Source organism: Canis aureus, chromosome 8 (assembly GCF_053574225.1).
Source record: "Canis aureus isolate CA01 chromosome 8, VMU_Caureus_v.1.0, whole genome shotgun sequence".
In the NCBI taxonomy this organism is placed as follows: Eukaryota; Metazoa; Chordata; class Mammalia; order Carnivora; family Canidae; genus Canis; species Canis aureus.
In genome coordinates, this window is record NC_135618.1 from 62679878 (window position 1) to 62699670 (window position 19793).

General features: G+C 52.2%; 1 protein-coding gene across 10 annotated transcripts in view; it reads right to left on the reverse strand.

The window, feature by feature from the left end:
- MAD1L1 (mitotic arrest deficient 1 like 1) overlaps positions 1 to 19793 on the reverse strand; it is a 346832-nt gene that overhangs the window by 58910 nt on the left and 268129 nt on the right. For all 10 annotated transcript variants that reach the window (XM_077907541.1, XM_077907542.1, XM_077907543.1 and 7 more), the window contains one exon: positions 14929 to 15136. In XM_077907541.1, the coding sequence (XP_077763667.1) occupies positions 14929 to 15136 (208 nt within the window). The remainder of the gene's footprint in view (positions 1 to 14928; positions 15137 to 19793) is intronic.

Sequence of the window (19793 nt, forward strand, 5' to 3'; positions counted from 1 at the left end):
TGCCCACCCCCCTCACCAGGAGCCTGGCTCCCCACCCTGCTGCCTCTTTTGGGAATGGAGGACCAGCTGAGCCTTGGTGGAAGGCCATGGCCGGCCCCTTGTCTGGGCAGCTGACAGATGTGGGGTCAGACCCAGAGAAGGTCAGTGCCTTGTTCACTGTCACTCAGCCAGGGTGTGGAGAAGCCAGATGTTCATGCCAACACTTTAGGGTGGGATGGGTCCCCCAAAGGCCACCAGGCAGCACCAGCACTGCTGTGAGGTGCCACCTTGGGTGCAAAGTCTGCCTCAGTTGCTTAAGCCTTCCAGCCAGGCCACCAGCATGGGCCCCCCCCCCCAGGATCCCAGTGTCCCAGTATCCCTGCTTAAACTCACAATCCTCTGACTTTATTTCACTTGTTTGATTGTTTAGGGTACATTTCTTCCAACTCAAGCACACACCCCATAAAGGCAGGGTCCTGGGCTCCAGAAGGACCAGCTGGCCTGCATGCTGAGGTCTGTGAAATGTGCACCCTCTGGAGACTTCTTGCCCTCCACGTTCACTGGCTTATCTTAAGCTTTGTGAATACCCAAGAAGCATCACCCTATCTCCCTTTAATGGGCAGGGAACCAGGGATCAGTTAGAAACAAACTGCCTGAGGCATGTACTCACATACTCGCATGTGCACACAGGCATATGTGCACACACACATGCTCGCACATGCACACACTCATGCATGCACATACATGTACTCACACACACCTGCCAGAGGCAGAAACCATCCAGAGAAGAAAAATACACAACAGCTACATCACATCACAACCCCCCCGAGATGCAAACCAGAGAACACCATTGCTGAACAAAAGTTTCCGGCAACTTCTTGCCACATGCGTCCCAGTAGGTGGCCTGCTGGGCTCAAGGGGCAGTAGCAGCCTAGGCCACCAGGTGGGACGGCCTGCGGGTGAAGGCAGCAAGATGCCAGCAGCCGCAGCAGGCTCGCTCCCACTCCATTCTGCACATTGTGTGCCTAATTTCCAACAGTGGGCTCACAGAAGCCAAGTCCCTGGAAGGCGAGCTTCCTCTCGGAAGAGGGAAGAGCCTCTCAGAGCTCATCTTTTATTGACGGAGTCATTTTCAAGTCAATCTGTCTGCTTTGGGCAAGACAAGACTTTAAATCTTTCTTTCTCTCCCTGCTTTTGAGATGTGGCAGTCTATTAAAACCTGCTAATGTATGCGGCCAGGCTGACAAGGGAAGAGGATCGAGCACTGGCTCAGCAGCTGGAGCCACCCAGAGACACAAGGGTCTATCTGCAGGAGGAAAGGCTAGGGGAGGCAGAGGGCAGGTAGGGGGCATCGAGTTAGCTCTCTGGGGACACAAGAGGGTGAGGATACAGGCTGCCCTCAGGGCCAGGCTCCCTGGAAGGTGGGGTGTGGGGTGAGGAGCATGCCAGAGGCACAAATGCACATTCCTAAGAGGGAAGGAGTGCTCTGGGGCGGCAAGCACCTCACTGTCAGGGGGAGAAGCAGCAGGTGGAGAAGCAGCCAGGACTATAGTCCAGTCCATCTCAACTCTGCTAGGCACAGCAGGGGCAGGGTTCTCCCTGACAACAGGTGCCTCATAGAGCACCTTCCCACTGTCAGAACCCAGAATGAAGTGCTCGCCCTTTCCTGGGTCCAGCCACGGGAGCCTGGAGGTGTAAGGGACTGGCCACAGCAACCACAAGTGCTTGGGAGTGCAGGGAACTGGTCACAGCTGCCACAGGTACCTGGGGGTACAGGGGACTGGCCAGAGTAGCTGCAGGTGCTTGGGGGTACAGGGGACTAGCCACAGCCGCCACAGGTACCTGGGGATGCAGGGGACTGGCCACAGCAGCCACATGTGCTTGGGGGTACAGGGGACTGATCACAGTGGCTGCAGGTGCTTAGATGTACAGGTGACCACCACAGCAGCCTGAGTACAACCTTCCTGTACCACAACAGCAGCAGTAGGATGTGAGCTCTCACAGTCAGTGGCCTCAGGGACAGGGACTTCAGAAAGGCTGGTGAGTTATTTACTCAGTTAACAAATATGTGTGAAAAATGAACTGTGCCTGGTATCATTCTAGGCTTAGGACACATGGTGTGGACAACATAAAAGCCCCAGGTCTAAGAGAGTTGTTTCCATAGAGGGCACAGATAAAAATATATACAAGAAGGGCAGGGTGGTCTCCAGAGGTAGTAGACACTATGGAAAACCAGAAAGCAGGGTTGAAAAGGGGCTGCAGTGTGGTGGCTGGTCACAGTATACCTCCGGGAAGCAGGGAACAAGTTGAGCACAAGGCAGGCAGGAGACAGCCAGTGGTAGGAGGCACCTTGGACCTTTTAAAAAAAGTGACATTTTGCTCTACATCAGATACTAAAACATACCTTAAAGTTACAATTATTAAAAAAAAATACAGTAGAGGTAAATGAAATAAACAAAAAACACAAATATAGATCCTGTTATGTATCAGAACCTCACAATGACAGAGGCATGTCATAAACCTGTGGAGCAAGGAGTGATTATGTGATAAATGGGAGTTGGGCAACTGCTCAGTGATTTGGGAGGAGGTTGATTTAGACCCTGACCCTCACTCGATACACCAAGATAAGTTCCAAGTAGATCTTTAAATGTGAAAAATAAGCAAAAAAAATTTCCAGAAGAAAACAGAATTATTTATCAAATCACAAAAGGACTTTCTAAGCTTAAAAGCAATGGAATTAATAGAAGAGATTCCAAAAACAGTTAAAACTTTCAATATAAAATAATCAAATAAGAAACTAGAAGCTTCTACACAAATTGAGTAAGAAGACAATCAAGCAGCATGGATTTGGGGAGACCACTGTGGAAGGAGCAGATAAGACATTCTTCCTTGTTAGTGAGCAAAGGAATGCGCATTAAAACGAGGTACCATTTTTATCTAACATTTTAAAAAATTGTGCAGTAAAACTGACATTTTTTGGTGTACAGATCTGCAAGGCCGCCATATCCAATATTCAGGACAGCTCTGTCACCCAACAACTATCTGCCACATCTGCGACACCTGCAACCTCGCCTGTTTCTTGCCCTCTGGGGTGTCCCACTTCAGGAAGCCTGCAGTGCAGAGCCCATGGAGTGGTTCCTTCCCCAGCCCCAAATCCCTGAGGCCCCTCCACACACCCAGCTGGTCAACAGGTGGTCACTCTGACGCGGAACAGAGTTCCACCAGCAGACATACCACTTGTTCTCCACTCACCCGTTAAAGGACATTGGGGCTGTTAATGGTTTTTGGTGACTATGTGTGACGCTGCTAGAAACACTTGCGAGTTCCAGTTCCAGGAAAGATGAAGGTGCTCAGGCTGGAGGGAGTGTCCAGAGAGGCTGCAGGGGGCTGAGGACGGCACCAGAGTGCCAGTGGCACCAACCCCAGTACCCTCAGTGCAGAAGTCCCCGCGCCAGCCTGGGGCAGGGGGTGTCTTCTCATCCAGAGTGCGGTGCATCTCCCCCTCTGGTTGGAGCTCCTCTGACTTCTTGCCTCAATGCTCTGTAGTGCTCAGCGTTAAGGATCCTTTACAGTTTGCTGGACTCACACTTGGGAATTTCATTTGCTCAGAGTGATAGAAATGGCATTCTATTTCTGATTTCAGTGTCATGCATCTGCTGCTTGTATGTAACATACAACATACGTGCTTATTACACACATATACATCTCATATCGCATAAAGTGTGTTCAGCAAGGCTGCAGGACACAAGATCAACGGGACCACAGAAAATCCATGCTGAACTCATTCACCAGTTTTCATGTTTGTTTTTGCGTGTGGGGATTTTATACACAGCAGTCACCTGCAGGGGACTCTGCTGCCCCCTCCCTCCCTGTCCCTGTGCCTACTCTTCCCTGGTTGCCCAGACTGGGGCTTCTGGCCACGTCCACTCAGGGGGCCAGACCACCTCTGCCTTATTTCTGGTGCTGGGGAAGCAGGGCCTGTGGCCACTGGATCTGGTGTTTGGTGGGGGAGTGCTTGTGGACACTGTCAGGTTGATGCAGCCCCTCTCTATTTACTATGCTCAGTTTTCCTGAGTGTTGAATTTCATCCATTGGTTGGATCACACTGATGCGGTGGGTGACATCAACTGACATTTGAGTCCTGGAATAAATACAGCCCGGGTGGCTCAGCGGTTTAGCCCCGCCTTCAGCCCAGGGTGTGGTCCTGGAGACCGGGTATCCAGTCCCATGTCAGGCTCCTACATGGAGCCTGCTTCTCCCTCTGCCTGTGTCTCTGCCTCTCTCTGTGTCTCTCATGAATAAATAAAATCTTTTCTTTAAAAAAGAATAAATACAAAAATAAGTTCCTATAGGTCTTGTTTTCTGTCTTGTCACTGGTTTTCAAATTAGGGTCATAACTGCTTCATAAAAGAAGTTAAAAAGTGCTCCGTCTTCACTTTTCTTGAAGAGATTGTACAGAATTGGTGTTAATTGTTCTCTGCTTGGCGAAGTTTACGAGTGAAAGCTCCCAGGCCTGCAGATTTCTTTTTTGGGAGCTTCCTGAACTGGACTGTTGGGGCTCCCTGCTTCAAAGTGGGTGAGCTTTACAGTCCGCAGTCTGAGTTTACCAAAGTTGGTTGCTGCTGTTTCTTCGGATCCCAGTGCCTCTGCCACCCATGGGGGGCGAGAGGCATGGAAGCCTGGGCTGGATGCAGTGAGCACTGGTTGCAGACAGAGGGAGAGAAGTCCTCTGTGTGCTAGCCCAAGAAGGAGATGGGAGGAAAACTTTTCCTACTCTTATCCTCTTGTCGTCTGGGTCCTTGGCAATGAATCCCGTAGCCGCACCCCATGGCACTGGCCTTCACACTGATGCAGTTGTGAGGAGTGCACAGCAGAGGAGGGAAAGCAGAGCCCTGGGTTTCTGGCCAGGGGATTCAGAGAACCAGGAAATGAGGGGGATCCGGAGAGAGGACCTCAGGGCATGCCTGGCACCCACACAAAGCACCACACAAAGCTGAGCAAGTGTGGAAGCACAGCTCTCAGAGGGCATGGGGACTGCCCACTTGATCCACCTGTGTGGACCACCTGCTGAAACCAACTGACTGGGATTAACATTCCCCACAGGACCTGCAGAAAACATCCAGAATTAAGCAGCATCTGAAGAACCAAGAAAATACTAACCTGCTGGGAAACACATGGCCAAGAAGTGCCACCCCAGGATGCCAGAGATGGTAAAATCCAAGCAAGACTCTACAGATGCCCAATGCGGACTTTGCGTGTCATCATCCACTCAGAAAAAGTATCTACCACTGCAACTGGCTGGAGAGAGCATGCCAGTGTATAGGTCCCCTGTCCCCAGACACTGATGCTCTCTTGTCCCTTGATTTTAACTTACAAACACCACTATCTGCGATCTGAGTTTCTGACGCTCTCTCACACCGAGGACAGGTTATCTGAATAACTGCAGATGGCTCATCAGAAGTGTGGAGGCCAGAGGTAGAGAGGCAATGTTGATTGACAGAGCCCCCGACCCAGAATTAGCAAGACTGAGAGCAAGACAGGGGTTACATGGAGGGAACCCCAGGAACCTGGCACCAGCACACTTACTCTGAAAGAAATGCCCCAGGAATGGACAGCAGGGGGGAATCTTGGAATTTCAGGAATGAAGAGAAAGCAACAGGAATTCTAAATGTCTAGGTCAAAATTCTGAACCGTTTTTTCCCTTTTATGCTCTTTAAAATATGTGTGACAGCGCAAAGCAAAAATTCTAACATTTCAGGGCAGAAGCGCTCTCAGTGTTTGTGGAGGAAATGACCCATGACCGCTACTACCCTGGAGGAAGGTGGGTGGGGAAGCTTGTCACGGGAAGATCTTGACATTTCAAGAGGTAAAATAGCAGGTACAAGTGCACTGTGAGAAGTGAAGTGTATGTATTGTAATCCCTAGAGAAGTTACTTTAAAAAAGTATTCAAAGAGATACAATGAATTTAAAAAACCCTGAGATATATCAAAATGGGACACTAAAAAATGTTCAAATAATCTGTAAATAGGTAGAAACGGGGAACCAGGAATAAAACGCAGAGAGGGCAAGCAAAACTAATCATAAATGGCAGGCTTAACTCCAAATGCATTAAAACATTACATTAAATATAAATGGTCTAAACATACTGATTAAAAGAGAGAATAAACCTCCCTATCAGGTGCACACAGAACATTTACTAAGATAGCTCAGGTACTGGCCATCAGACAAATCTTGAATTAAAAAACAAATTATATAAAGTGTGTTCCCTAAATTTAATGGAATTAAACAAATCAGTAACAGAAAGCCATCTGGAAAATCCCCAGACATTTTGAAATTAAAAACACACTTTTAAATAACATGTGAATCACAGAGGAAATTTAATTTAATTCAATTTAATTTCCTCTTAAAGGAAATTTGAAAAAATTTTGAACTAAACAAAAATGAAACTACAACATACTTAAATTTGTGGATGCAGCTTAAGTAGTACTCAGATGGAAACTTATAGCATTAAATGTTCATTTTAAAAAACAAAACAAAACAAAACAAAAGATCTCAAATAAGCAATCTCACTTTCCAGCTTAAGAAACCAAACAAAGGGGATCCCTGGGTGGCGCAGCGGTTTGGCGCCTGCCTTTGGCCCAGGGCGCGATCCTGGAGACCCGGGATCGAATCCCACATCAGGCTCCCGGTGCACGGAGCCTGCTTCTCCCTCTGCCTGTGTCTCTGCCTCTCTCTCTCTCTCTCTGTGACTATCATAAATAAATGAAAATTAAAAAAAAAAAAAAAAGAAACCAAACAAAGGGCAAGACAAAGCTAGAACAAGCAGAACAAAGGAAGTAACAAGGCGATGAGCAAAAACCAATAAAATTGAAAACAGAGGAACCATACTCAAAAATCAATGAAACCAAAAGGTAGGTCTTTGAAAGACTAATTAATGGATAAATCTCTATTAAAGCTGACAAAGAAAAAAAAATTACCAAAATTGGGAAGGAAAGAGAGGGTAATTGCTACAAACTTAATAGAGATCATAACATTAGTAAAAGAGGGGCGCCTGGGTGGCTCATTTGGTCAAGTGTCTGCCTTTGGCTCAGGTCATGATCTCAGGGTCCTGGAACTGAGCCCCACGTGTGTGTGTGTGTGGGGGGGGGGGTCTTGCTCAGCAGAGAGTCTGCTTCTCCCTTTGCCCATCCTCCCCTCTCCCTCTGCTCATGTTTTCTCTCCCACTTTCTCTCTTAAATAAAAAAAATCTTAAAAAAATAATAAAAATAAAATTAGTGAAAGAATAGTACAAATAATTCCTGTGATAAATTTTACAACTTAGACATAAAGGACCAATTCCTACAAAAACTCACAAACTACCACAATTCACCGGAGAAAAACCAGATAATGTGACATTCCTATGGTCTTAGTCCACAGAGGCTACTGTTAGAGAACGCCAAAGACTGGGTGGCTTATCAGCATGAGCTAGTTGAGATGAAGGTGCCAGCAGATGCGGGGGTCTGGTGAGGGTCCAGTTACTGGCTCACGACAGTGTCTTCTCACTGTATCCTTACATGGTGGAAGAGGTGAGGGAGTGCTCTGGGTCTCTTCTGATGGCAGTGGTCCTATCCACGGGGGCCCCACATGTATGACCTTGTCACCTCCCCAAAACCCATCTCCTAACACCATTGCACTGGGGATGAGGGTCTCAATATATAAATTGTGTGTGTTGGGGGGAACACTACACATAAAATGGAAGAATATACCATAGCCTAGGGGAATTTATTCCAGGAATACAAGGCTGGTTTGAAATCAAAGCAATCAAATTGCTTTCATAAGCAATCCTCCATGCTGACAGTCTAAGGAATTAAGTACATATCTCATCCAGAGAAGGATGTATGAAATTCAATATCCAACATGGTAAGCACTCTCAGCATATGTAGAGGGGACTTCTTCAACTTGACAAAAGGCATCTACACATAGCTTGCAGCTCCGGCAGTGGGGACAGACTGAATGCCCCCCAGAGAGGAGGAACAAGCCCGGCATGCCATCACTCACCAGCATTCAGCACTGCGCTGAAGTGCCAGCCAGGGAGGATGGCAAGAACACGAGGCACCCAAGTTTTACAGGAAAATATAAAACAGCCCCTACTCACAAATGCCACAACTGCAAAGAACAAAATGAACAAAATTAAAACAAGACCCTCCTGAAATCGATAGGTGAGTTTTGTGAGGTTACACAAGACCAACCATACTTTTAAAAAAAGCAAGATCAAGGGCAGCCCCGGTGGCTCAGCGGTTTACCGCCGCCTTGGGTCCAGGGCCTGATCCTGGAGACCCGGGATCGAGTCCCACGTCAGGCTCCCTGCACGGAGCCTGCTTCTCCCTCTGCCTGTGTCTGTGCCTTCTCTCTCTCATAAATAAAAAAAATCTTAAAAAAAAAAAAAAGATCAATCAGAAACAGTAATCACTCACACACACACACACACACACACACACACACCCCTCCAAGAATTAAAAAAACAAGGAAACACTTTAACACTTAAACACTTTTCTAACAAAGCACGTCATGGGTGTCTTCTGTGCAGGGAATAAGGAACCAACTGCTGATGAAAGAAACCCAAGGAAGCCTGAGTCAGGGGAGACCCATCGTGTTCTGGGTAGAAACACTCACCACCTACAGGTACCGTTCACCCCAAACTGATCTGCAGATGTAATAGAATGCCCATAAAAGTGTTGGCAGGATTTCTATAGATAAAGACAAGCTGAATGAGATATTTATATGGAAGGGCAATGGGACGGGAACTGGCAAGGTGCTCATGAAGAGGAGGTGCAAGTTTCAGGATTTATGGCACGGATGATGTGTGACAGCAATGAAGGAACAGATGAGTAGGGCAGAGAGACGGAAGACAGGGTGCAGGAGGTTGTCCACATAACTCAGCCGGCAGGTGTGACCCCAGGCGAGGGTCACTCCATGGAGACACAATATGCTTTTCCCAGCTAACCCTGGAACATCAGATGTTCACATGGACCCCCCTCGAAAATCACCTCAACTTAAACCTCACATCATATGCAAAACTCAACTCTAAACTGGTCCCAGATTTAACTGTGTCAATAGAAAACTCTTGGTAGGAAACATGAGAAAAAGTGTCTTGACCTTGGGTCAGCAGGGTGCTCCAGTCATATGCCCGTGAAAGGAAAATACACCATCCAAGCGCAAATGAAAAATGTTTGTTCGGAGAAGGACACTGCTAGGAAATGAAACCCCCTGAACTCAATACAAAGAAAACAATCCAATAAAGGGAGAAACTGGAACAGAGACCTACCCCAGAGGATGCAGGGACAGCCAGGATGCCGCAGGCACTCTTCTTCTAACAGTGGGGAAGTGTCAGGTAGGGCAGGAGACACTGCACTGCACACACAGGAGAATCACCCCTGTAGCAGTGGTGCCTGAGGGGACACACGGCCAGGGGCCACATGCCGACACTGTGGGACAGTGGCTAGTTTTTAGGAAACCCAGGGACCCAGCAGTTCCTGCCAGGAACGTGCCCCAAGAGAATGGGCTAATGCTCCCACAGGCCCCTGCGTGGTGGTTTCCTGTCTCCAGCAGTTCAGTATCCACAGTATCCAGGGTATCTGGGTGCATCTGACCCCGTTCTGTAAGCTCAGGTTCGATGTCTGCTATTTAAAGGCCTCTGTGGTGTTTTTCAGATCCATCCTGAGTATGTGCTACTCAGGCACTGGCCAGCAGCTTCAGACCCAGGCCCTCCCTCTCTTCTTGCCTGCCACCAGGCCTGGTGGGTGAAGGCTGTTCTGCAGGGTGGGTGGGTCAGGAAAGCTCCCAGTGCCCACCTTGGGGGACAATGGGAGAGCTCATTTGGGGTGGGGGGTCAGAGGTGGCTGGAGAGACCCCATGTTGCTCCCTGGATTCTCTGAGCATGTTGGGTCTTCTTTCTCTACCCAGATTGCTCCTTGCCAGCATCATGCAAGGCAGCGCTTGCTGCGGCCCCACACAGGGTTGGGCCCACGTGGTGTGGGCGGGGGGCAGCTCAGGTGACCCCCACCTGGAACACTGGCCCTTCTCCCCTCCTACTTGGCCCACAAAGCTCAGCTGAGGCCCTCTGCCCTGGCCTGGGGAAGCTGCCCAGCTGCCACAGTCTGCGCTTCCCTCGGCCCTCTGCACCAAGAATCTCCTCTGAGCCCCCTGATTCCCCAGTTCTTCTCTCCCTCTGTCCTAAGGGCAGGGACAGGCCCTGCTGACACCTGTAGGTCCAGCAGGCACCCAGCATTGCCAGCTAATGGGAGGTGTGCCCCAGCCTGGGGAGCCACGGCGAGCCCACCCTGTCCCCTCTGTGCTGGCACCATACCTTCACATATGTATGAGCCAGTGGACGTGTGGGGTGGCTGGCTACCTTGCCCGAGGGCACGGGCGTGGCAGAAATTCAGACAGCCTGTGCCTCCTGGAGCCACCCACTGCTCCCAGTACCTACATAGTCCATCTTTGGCCCACGACCCGTGGCCTTCCCACACCCTGCCAGCTGAGCCAGCACTGGCTGAAGCAGGGAGGAGGCTCTTTACGATTCCACAGAGAGGATGTAGTGGCTAAGGGAAAAAGAAAGCTGCTTTTTGTGCTCCAGTCCACTCCCCCAGGCAGAGCGGGTGGGCTCCAAGGAGGAGCGCTAGACACCCCCTACCCTGCCCCAACCAGGGACACATTGGGATCGGCTGCACCCACACAGCCAGGCAGTGATAAACTCCATCACTTTGACTGTGGTGCTGTCAAGATTTAGTTATCTCAATATTAACGAATCACCTAATTAAGCTGTAATTAATAATCTCCCTGGCCCAGCCCGGGTTGGCAGGGGGCCTCGCAAGGAGCCAAGAGTGGGGGTGGGGGATTTATGGTTCCGCCCACCCAAGGGGCTGGGCCCTTGCTGTGGGGCCTTCAGCAATTCTTTTGTCAAAGATGCACAAGAACCTCAGCGCAGCTCTCCCCTCAGAAGCCCAAGAGCAGCTGGCAAGGGTGGGTGGCTGCTCCCCTTCCCTGTCCTGGCTAGCCAGAGGGGACCTCCTCTTCCTGTTCTGCAAAGCAGCTCTCCTTAGGAGGCCCAGCCCCCGCTGCCTGCCATGGGGTACCTGATCTACCTGTGAGCTGTGTGCAGCAGACGAGGACCCGTCTGGACCGTCAGCACCCTCTCTGTCACCTGCAAAGGAACTGGCCACATTCCTACAAGGTCTGTCGGCCTGTGCCAACCCTGGGGTACCTGAGGGCGGGGTGCCCCTGTCTGTCTTCTGCTTCATCTCTGGCCTTCCGTTGGAGGCCAGACCAGGGCAAGCTTGGCTGCTCACTCAGAGGTGGCAGGGCAGGCTGGCCTACAAGACCCGGGGGCATTTGTTGGTGGCTGGAAGGCCCTTGGGGCCTCACTCTCTGGGGCATGTCTTTGGGGTACCCAGACACTCTGGTCAGGGGCACACAAGTGCTGAGGCTTCTGCAACGGGTAGGGGTGAGAGGTCACAGGTCACAGCCCAGCAGCCTAGCCCCATGCTGCTGCAGCCACGTGCACCAGAGATGACTCAGGAGGCCCGGGGAGGGCATGTGTGCTGACAGCCCTGAGCCTTGCAGGCATAAAGAAATGACCTTGGCCTCTGGAGAGGCCAGCATCTGATCCCCATGCTCCATCTGTGTGCCCATCATCCATTCAGCAATGCTGTTGCCAGCTGTCTACCTGGGCACTTAAGTGCCATCCATGAGGCACCTGGCTATTCTAACATGCCCCCTTAGGGCTGAGGCTACTGACTGGGGCTGGGATCCCACGACGACACTTGCCACATGGCCTCACCTGTTTCTTTTGCAAACACAAGACAAACATCTGGTGAGAGGCCGTGAGCAACCACACGTTGCAAACCCAGTGGAGGTTCTCATCTCCCACTGAGCTTCCTGGACCTCCTCCTGCTCTGGCAACGGTATGGTCACCTCGTGCCCTGAGGAGGGATGTGGTGACCCCCTGCTTCCCACGCACACTCCCAGTCAGCTAGCCAGCCACTGGGTCCAGCACAGGACCTCTTGGCACTGGGCAGCCCCCCACCCCAGGTCCATGAGCTTCCCAAGTGAGGCTCTGGCCTCCATCTCCGAGGACCAGCCCCAGTGCCTCGGTGGAGCTGGCACTCACTCATCTTCACAAGCCTGACTTGCACACATTTGGGTTTTGTTTTTTTGCCAACTCTACACGCACAGGACTTAGAGAATCCAGTGGCAGAGACAAGGGTGTCTCCTATTCCCTTGGGGCATCGACTCCACCAACAGGCTGGTTACTTCAGTACGAAGCCAGCTTGTGGAGGAACCACAACAGTGTCGGGGGTCCTGGGTCAGACAGCTTAGTCAGCACCTACTGCCCTCTGCCTTCTCCCAGGATGTGATGCCGGGAGACCCCACACTGTCCTGACTGCAGCCACTCGGGCCAGACCAGGCAGGACACCAGGATTTTCTCCCCCACACGTTCTACTTCCCTTGCTTTCCTCTTTTCCCAGTGGCTTTGCTTTCTGGGTACTCATGACCAATATGGCAAAGCTCCCTGCAGGGTGCCCACGTTGGAGTACCCTGACCGTTCAGTGAGAGTCATAAGCTGCAAGTCAGGCACACAGGTGAGGAAAGCTCTGGTCTACACCATCTCTCAAGACACTGGACACTACATTCTGCAACCTCATCTATCTGAAGCAGTTCCAGAACCTTCTGACCAGTCTCAACCTGCTCTGGCTGCTCCCGGACAGACTGTCCTGGGTCCTCCTTATCCTCCGGAGCTGGCGCTTGGGCTCCCGCATACACATCTTCCTCCCTGGTTCCTGCCCTCGTTCATAGGAGCATATCCTCCACTGGCTTTGTGAGAGAAGAGATATGGAGGCAGGATTTTCTGGATGTTACACATCAGAAACGGAACAGAACTCCTCCCTCAGATGAGCCTGGGTGTGGGGCTCGCAGTGAGCGGCCATCAGGTCCTTCAGGCCCCAGGAGCCTGGCCCTTGGCAGTGGCTTTCTCGCTCCCCAGCTGTGGCTGAGAACAGTGTAGCCTATTTTCTCCCTCTCCGGGAGCTACAGGTCCCCTTTTCCCTGCGTTCAGAAGTCTCAGGATGACACGTCCCAGCATGCCCTCCCCCACCAGCCACGAGTGCTCTGGGCCCCCACCGTCTCCTGAAGCCACCAGACCAACCACAGATGCCCCACACCCCTCCTGCCTTCATTTGGCCTTCTGCTCTCCTGCTCACATATAGCCTCCCAATGTTCTAAGTTTTCTGTTGAGAGCTTCACTTTACTTTTGGTGTTTTTAACTTCCAAAAGGTCATGTGTTTCCTCTTTGAAGCATTTTTTAAAGTAACACATCCTCCTTTGTCTCTGAAGACATTCGTGTACAATCCCTCAAAGGTTTCTGCCAACTTGTGCTGTTGTCGCCCTTGGGGCCTGATAGTCCTGGGGCTCTGCTTCAAGGTGGAGAGGGCTCTCTGGGTCCCACTGGGGACATGCCTGGCAGTCTGGGAGGCCTCCTGTGTCAGATTCCTTGACGGGACAACACCCAGAGGGTGTTGTGGTGGGTGAGGGGAGGGAAGGGTGGGCTGGGGGTGTGGGCAGGTCTTAGGCATCCCTGGCTACTGCCTCTGTGTTGGTTCCAGTGTTTCTGTCCGGGGACGCCCTGTGGGCCTGACATGGAGCCCAACATCCTGGGTCCCTAACAAGTTCCTGGGGAGGCACTGCTAGCATGGGGCCTGCTCTTTGGGACTCAGGCTCTAAGAGAATGACCTTGGTTTTGTTCCCTCTTTCCATCGTTGATGGGGAAGAGGCCTCTGCCTCCTGCATGGTGCTAGGTGGAAGATCCGGGAGTCAAGACCTCTTACTATACCCTCCGCAGGGCCCTCACCCTCCCACCCCCGGGGTTTAGGGGGCTCCTGGCTCCACCGATGCCCATCCTCCAGCCACCCACCCACCACCTTTCCCGATTCCCAGTTTGCTGCAGGAGCCTCCGTTGGTTTATGTCTCCCTTAAAAATGAAGAAACAAAACCCTCCAACCTCCTATAGTGTGCCCGCTGGCCTCAGGCGCTTTGAGAAAGACTTACCCCAGGTCAGGCCGAAGGGAAAAGTAAACAGGACAGGGAGGGGGCTGCATCTAAGATCCCCTACATGTGGAGGACAAGTTCCAGGCAGGACTTGGCATAGCGAAGGGAGACGAGGTGGCTAGCACCCTGTCCCCCCATGGGAATAAGAGGACCCACGTGAAAAGGACGTCGGGAGGGTCTTCACTCAGGAAGAGCAACTCAGGAATGCAGGAGGGAAATGTCAAGGAAACAGCCACCTTGCCCTCCAACTCGGATGGCCCAGTGACCTTGCCAGAACTAGGCCAGGAAGGGACAGGCAGGAGCACCTCTCCAGAGCACCCCACCCCCACCGCCCCAGCTTGGCTTCTTCACGGCCCTCCCCCTGCACAGTGACCCCGGGCAAGCTGGCCCAGCCTGCCCAGACACTCCCACCTTTGCTGGGGCCACTTTTCCCTGGGCTGGCAGGGCAGTTCCAGCACAGGGCTGGTGGGAACAGCAGTGCTCAGGGACTGTTACCCTGGTTTACAGGGCTGCAGGGTATGGGAGAAGCCTGTATTGGAAAAGGCAGCTTCCCCATCTGCACTCACCCTATGCCGCAGCTGGCCTCTGCGTGCAGGCTCTGGGTTCTGTGAAAGGTACTTAGACCCGTGAAAGATGGTCTCCATTTCCACGGACTGCTGGATCGCTTCATGATTAATGGGACCCGTATAAACCGAAAAATGGCATTAATCTGTGTGAGGGGGGCTGGAAAGAGTTCAGCTACTCGCTTCCATGCTGCTGGAGTCACTTCCTGCCATGACCTGTAGCCCACAGGGTGCTCAGTCCCGGGCCCTCCTGGGGGCCCCTGCCCATGAGATGGCAGACAGATGCAGGGGTGAGGGGCCTACCTGCCACCTCCTTGGATGAAGGCAGACCTGCAGCAGCCTCCAGGTTGGCAGGGACCGGGCCGCCACGCTCCAGGGCGCGCACAAGCTCCCGTAGCTGCTCGCACTCCTCCTGCAGCCGGGCCTGGTCTTCGCGGAGCCGCTGCTTTGCCACGCTGGCTGGGTTCATGCTCATGTGCAGCACTTTGGTTCTGCTCTGGTCGTAGTTGCCCTGCAGGACCACAGGGCAGGTCAGCAGGGCCTGGACCGAAGCTGTGAGGCTTTTGTGATGGACGGGGGTGCCTTAACACCTGAGCATGAGGCCAGGGACTGTTGCCCCCTCCCCAGGTCTCTGTGCCCTGATCAATAAGGAGATGGTGCCATCACTCTCCTCAAGGAGTGGTAAGGAATGGCTGGGGGAGAAAACCTGGAAAAACCCACTAGAAGGCCCTTCAGAATGCTGCAGGTGCTTGGGACACACGAGTCCCTCTGTCATCTTACACAACAATTGTAGAAGTAAACCATGTGGGACATCTTCAAAGCACTATACTTTCAAACACTACTGTCCAATATTCTCATGGCTGGGGGCCCTTGCTCCCAACGCTCTGCTGCTCAAGGTCCACAGATTTAAGATACAACACAAAACTTAGAGAAAGATTGTTTAGAGAGTTCAGAGTCCCCCCAGGGCAATGCCCCATGTCCCCATAAGGACCACTGCAAGGGCCCTGGCTGCCAATGACTTACCAATGTGGACACTGACCTTGCTCACCTAGTGAACCTACCTGCAAATGCAACCACTTGTATCTATTTTAAACTAAACACATGTTCACGTGGATGCCCACCTCCATACCTGGTTATTGGTCTAGCATCCACATGCAGCAGGTAAGTACAGGCCCTTGTGCCTCTGGTTTCAGCTCTCGACTTCCTGCTACTGAGGTCAGCCCCAGTCCCACTTTGAGGCATTGTTCCAAGCATGTGAAGGTGATTCTCTCACACTAGGGAGTCCACCGTAGGCCCTGACCTGGTTGGTGAATGATGTTGAAATTATGTACACTATCAATGTTCACCGTGCACTGTTAGATGCAGTGGGTTTTGACAAAGGTACAGTCATGTGTCCTGGCCCTGGCTCCATTCTCACCACCTCCATAGTTTTGGTTTTTCCAGAATATCATTAGCTGGAGTCTTCTCAAATGGGCTTCTTTCACTTAGCACTATCCACTAAAGGCTCCAACATATCCAACACATGGCTCGCTAGCTCATTTCTTTTTAGTGCTAACATTCCCTCATACAGACGCACCAGTTTGTGAATCTGTTTACTTCTGAGGGACACCTTGGCTGCTTCCAGTTTGGGCAATTATGGATAAAACTGGGGAAAAGGCCCGTCTGTCCCAGGGAAACAAGGTCAGCTCTGCAGTGCTGCCAGAGACCAAGTGAGGCCCGACATCTATGCCGTGCTCAGCAGGTGTGTGGGGAATGAACCAAAATGTCAGACTGTCCCGGGGCCCTGACAAGTCATGTAGCCTGTGGCAGGCGAGCACGGAGGCGGGACCACCTGGCAGATGCCACGATGCAGCAGTGATGACCAGTAAATGGTGTGGGGTCAACGGGATGCCCAGATCACCAAGACCTCACACACACACACACACACCCATGCCTAAAGGATGGCAAATTTATAAGCAAAGGTAAAACCACAAACAGTGTTAGAAGAAAATATAAGAGAACATCATGTCCTTGGGGCAGACAGAAGTTCCTGAAGCAGGTTCCAAGGTGTTGGCCAAATGTGAACACATCAGCACGCTGGACTCAGAGAAAATAAGACCTTCCATTCGTGGAGAGTGAAAAGGCACCTGGCAGAGGGGGACATTTAAAATATGAAACCTGACATGGGACTCATGCCCTGAATACATAAAGAACTCACACAAACAAACAAGACAAAATCAGGATAATTCAATTTTTAAAATGGGCAAAAAATGTGAACACTTCATAGAAGTGTCTAAAAAGCCAACAAAGCAGGAAACAAAGCTCAAATTAATCGTCAGAGGGATGCCAATATAAACAGCAGTGAGATACTCGTGTTCTTCCCGAGACGCCCTGCCAACACCCAACAGATAGAAGACACCGGGCATCAAGGGTAGAGCGTGGCCAGAGCTCGTACTGCTGAGAGCAGGAACTGGCACGGCTGCCCTGAGAAACCCACTCGGCAGTGTGTCTTCTTGGGGAGAGTGTGTGCATCCTATGGCCAGTGACCTGGAGTCTTATACAAATGTCCACCGGGAATCAGCACTGTCCATGGCCCACAGCACACCCCACAGTTCAGGCCCATCGAACACTGTGTGTGGTCCCCACGTGGAAGACCACACGTCTATGGGAATGCACATCTGCAGGCACAAAACACATGACAAGTTTGACACAATGGAGCACACGCTGTAGTAGCACATCCCACAGAAGCAGGCCACACTGCTCTTTGCCTCGGAGGTCACGGGGTCCACTTAGGGCTGGGGCCAAACGAGGACTCTGAGGTGTTCGTGATGCTGTTCCCTGCTCTGGATGCTGGTTACTAGCATGGCCCGTTAAGGAAAACTCACTTCTGGTGTCCTGCCCTCTGGCTGTGATGGAAAGGTGCACCTGGACATAGGACTCTCCAGACACTCACAGGGAAGTAATACTCAATTCTACTGAGATTCATTCATGCTCAGGAGAGAGGACAGGTACCCGTGCACACCCAAGAACACATACGCATGTATGTGCAGACAGGTGTGCACTCATATGAACACACATGTGTGCACTAGATACATGTAAAACCCACGTCTGCGTACACGAATGCAGACACGTGTATACACACATGCTCACAGTACACAGGCACATCCAGTGCATTGCATACACATATACACACATGTACACACATGTATGTCGACGGACACACATACACACACGTACACACACAGATGGGCACATAATGTACAGACTTAGATACACACGTATGAAGGTCAGAGAACCCCAAGGGGAAGGGGGGCTGGAGACCCTTGCCCTGGTGTTGCTGGGCCTCCCTCACCTGTGGGGTCTGACTGAGACCTCAATGACCCCGTGCCAGTCTCAGGGGGTGGGGTCCTACCTCTTGTCCCTCGTGTTCTCAGATCTGCTGAGAGCAGCCCCAGTTTGTGGACAAGCATGGAGGCTGTCTGAACAACTTGCTCCTCCTCAAGCAAGTAGAGGCAGGGTAGGAGCAGGTCAGAGCTCCTCACTCCCCCCAACCCCACCCCCCACCCCCCTGCTCAGGAAGCTTTCCTGACACCCTGTGCCCTGCATGGAGAAGATGGCTACTGAGGACTCAGGCATCAGGAGACGTCCCACCTGGAAGACACTGCTGCCTCTGTGATTGGGAGGCATGTTTGCGGGGTCATAGCAAGGACCACACATCTCTGGCTGTCACTCTGTGGCCTCCCTGACAAGGATGGGGCCACCACAGGGCAAGGGAGAGAGTGGGCCGTCTCAAAGGCCTCAGGGTCTGCCAGTGCAGAGAACAGCCACTATGTTGAGGAAGGCCCAAGATCCACTGGGGCAGGCCTGGGGTCTCCCTCCCGCCAGGTGCCTTGGGAGGCCAGTGTCCCCTGCGCAGACGAGCAGGAGGCTCCTGGCCTGAGACTCCAGCCCATCTCTGTAAGGGGGAACCCCAGGCCAGTGGAACAACCACAGCCTATCTTCCTTTCCACTCGATAGGCAGTGATGTGCCCTCTTCTCTCCAACAATCCCATCTCCCACTGCCTTTGTGACTCCTGCCCACATGTTTCTCTTCTCACTTCCAGGGAGAATGGATTGGGGGGGGGGGGGGCAGCCCTTACTCAGGTCATCCCACTCCCTCAGGAAGGAGGCTGGCTGTGGATACATTAAGTGTGACAGGACCAGCATGGGAGCTTGGGCTGCCAGGTGAGATCCTGCCGTGTTACTGAAGCATACCACAGCCTGGGGAGGGGCCAGCTGCCAGCTCAGAACCCTTGAGTGTGTCTTGAAAGGGGAGGAAAAAGGGGATGGCGGAAGGAGCAGTAGGAAAGTAAAATACCTTCCAGGTAATGGGCACAGGGGAAGGTGGCCCACAAGGGGACAGGGGAGAGAGCGGGGAGCAGAGATGCCGGCTTCAGCCAGAGCTGCAGGTCAGCAGCCATGACCCCGCTGGCCCCTGTCCTCTGGCGTCACCTCGAAGAGAGGGCAGGAGCAAGAGAGACAGAAGAGAGAGAAAGGAAGAGAGAGACAGAGAAGCCACCTGCAGTCAGTGGAAGGCGGGGGTGGCTGCCCTGAGGAGCCTGCTGGGGAAGGCTCGGGGCTCCTTACTGGTTTCTGAGGACCCTGTAAAAACCTCAAGGGATAAAGAGACATCCTATAGCTCCAGCTGAATCACAGACTCTGGGGCTGGATTACTCCCTCCAATTTTAACAGTCTAAGAAAGATAACCGAGTGTGTGAAATCCATCTGCCCCATGCAGCCGGGCAGAGGCCCGGTGGCAGCAGACAGGCTGGCAGCTTGCTTCCTGGGCCTCTGTGGGCTGGGGGCAAGGGGCACACATGGAGGGAGTGCAAGGGCCAGGGAGCAGATGCGGCAGGATTCACGGTCACATGCCTCCACCCACCAGCCTGCTTCGCATCTGTGCTGGGCACCCAGGAATGAGCTGTGAGCCACACCATAACACAGACCCGACTCTCACCACTCACGTGTCCCCAAATGCCACTCTTCCTTCAACCATTCAAAAATATAAGCACAAAGACAGGTCAGGCCTGGGCCCCCTGCTTCCCTTGGCCAGAGCAGACACTCTCCTGGGCCCCAGACAGGATGCTATCACCGACACACTGGGGGGCCACGCAGGGAGGCAGGTGCAGGGTGAGTCAGGAGACCTGTGC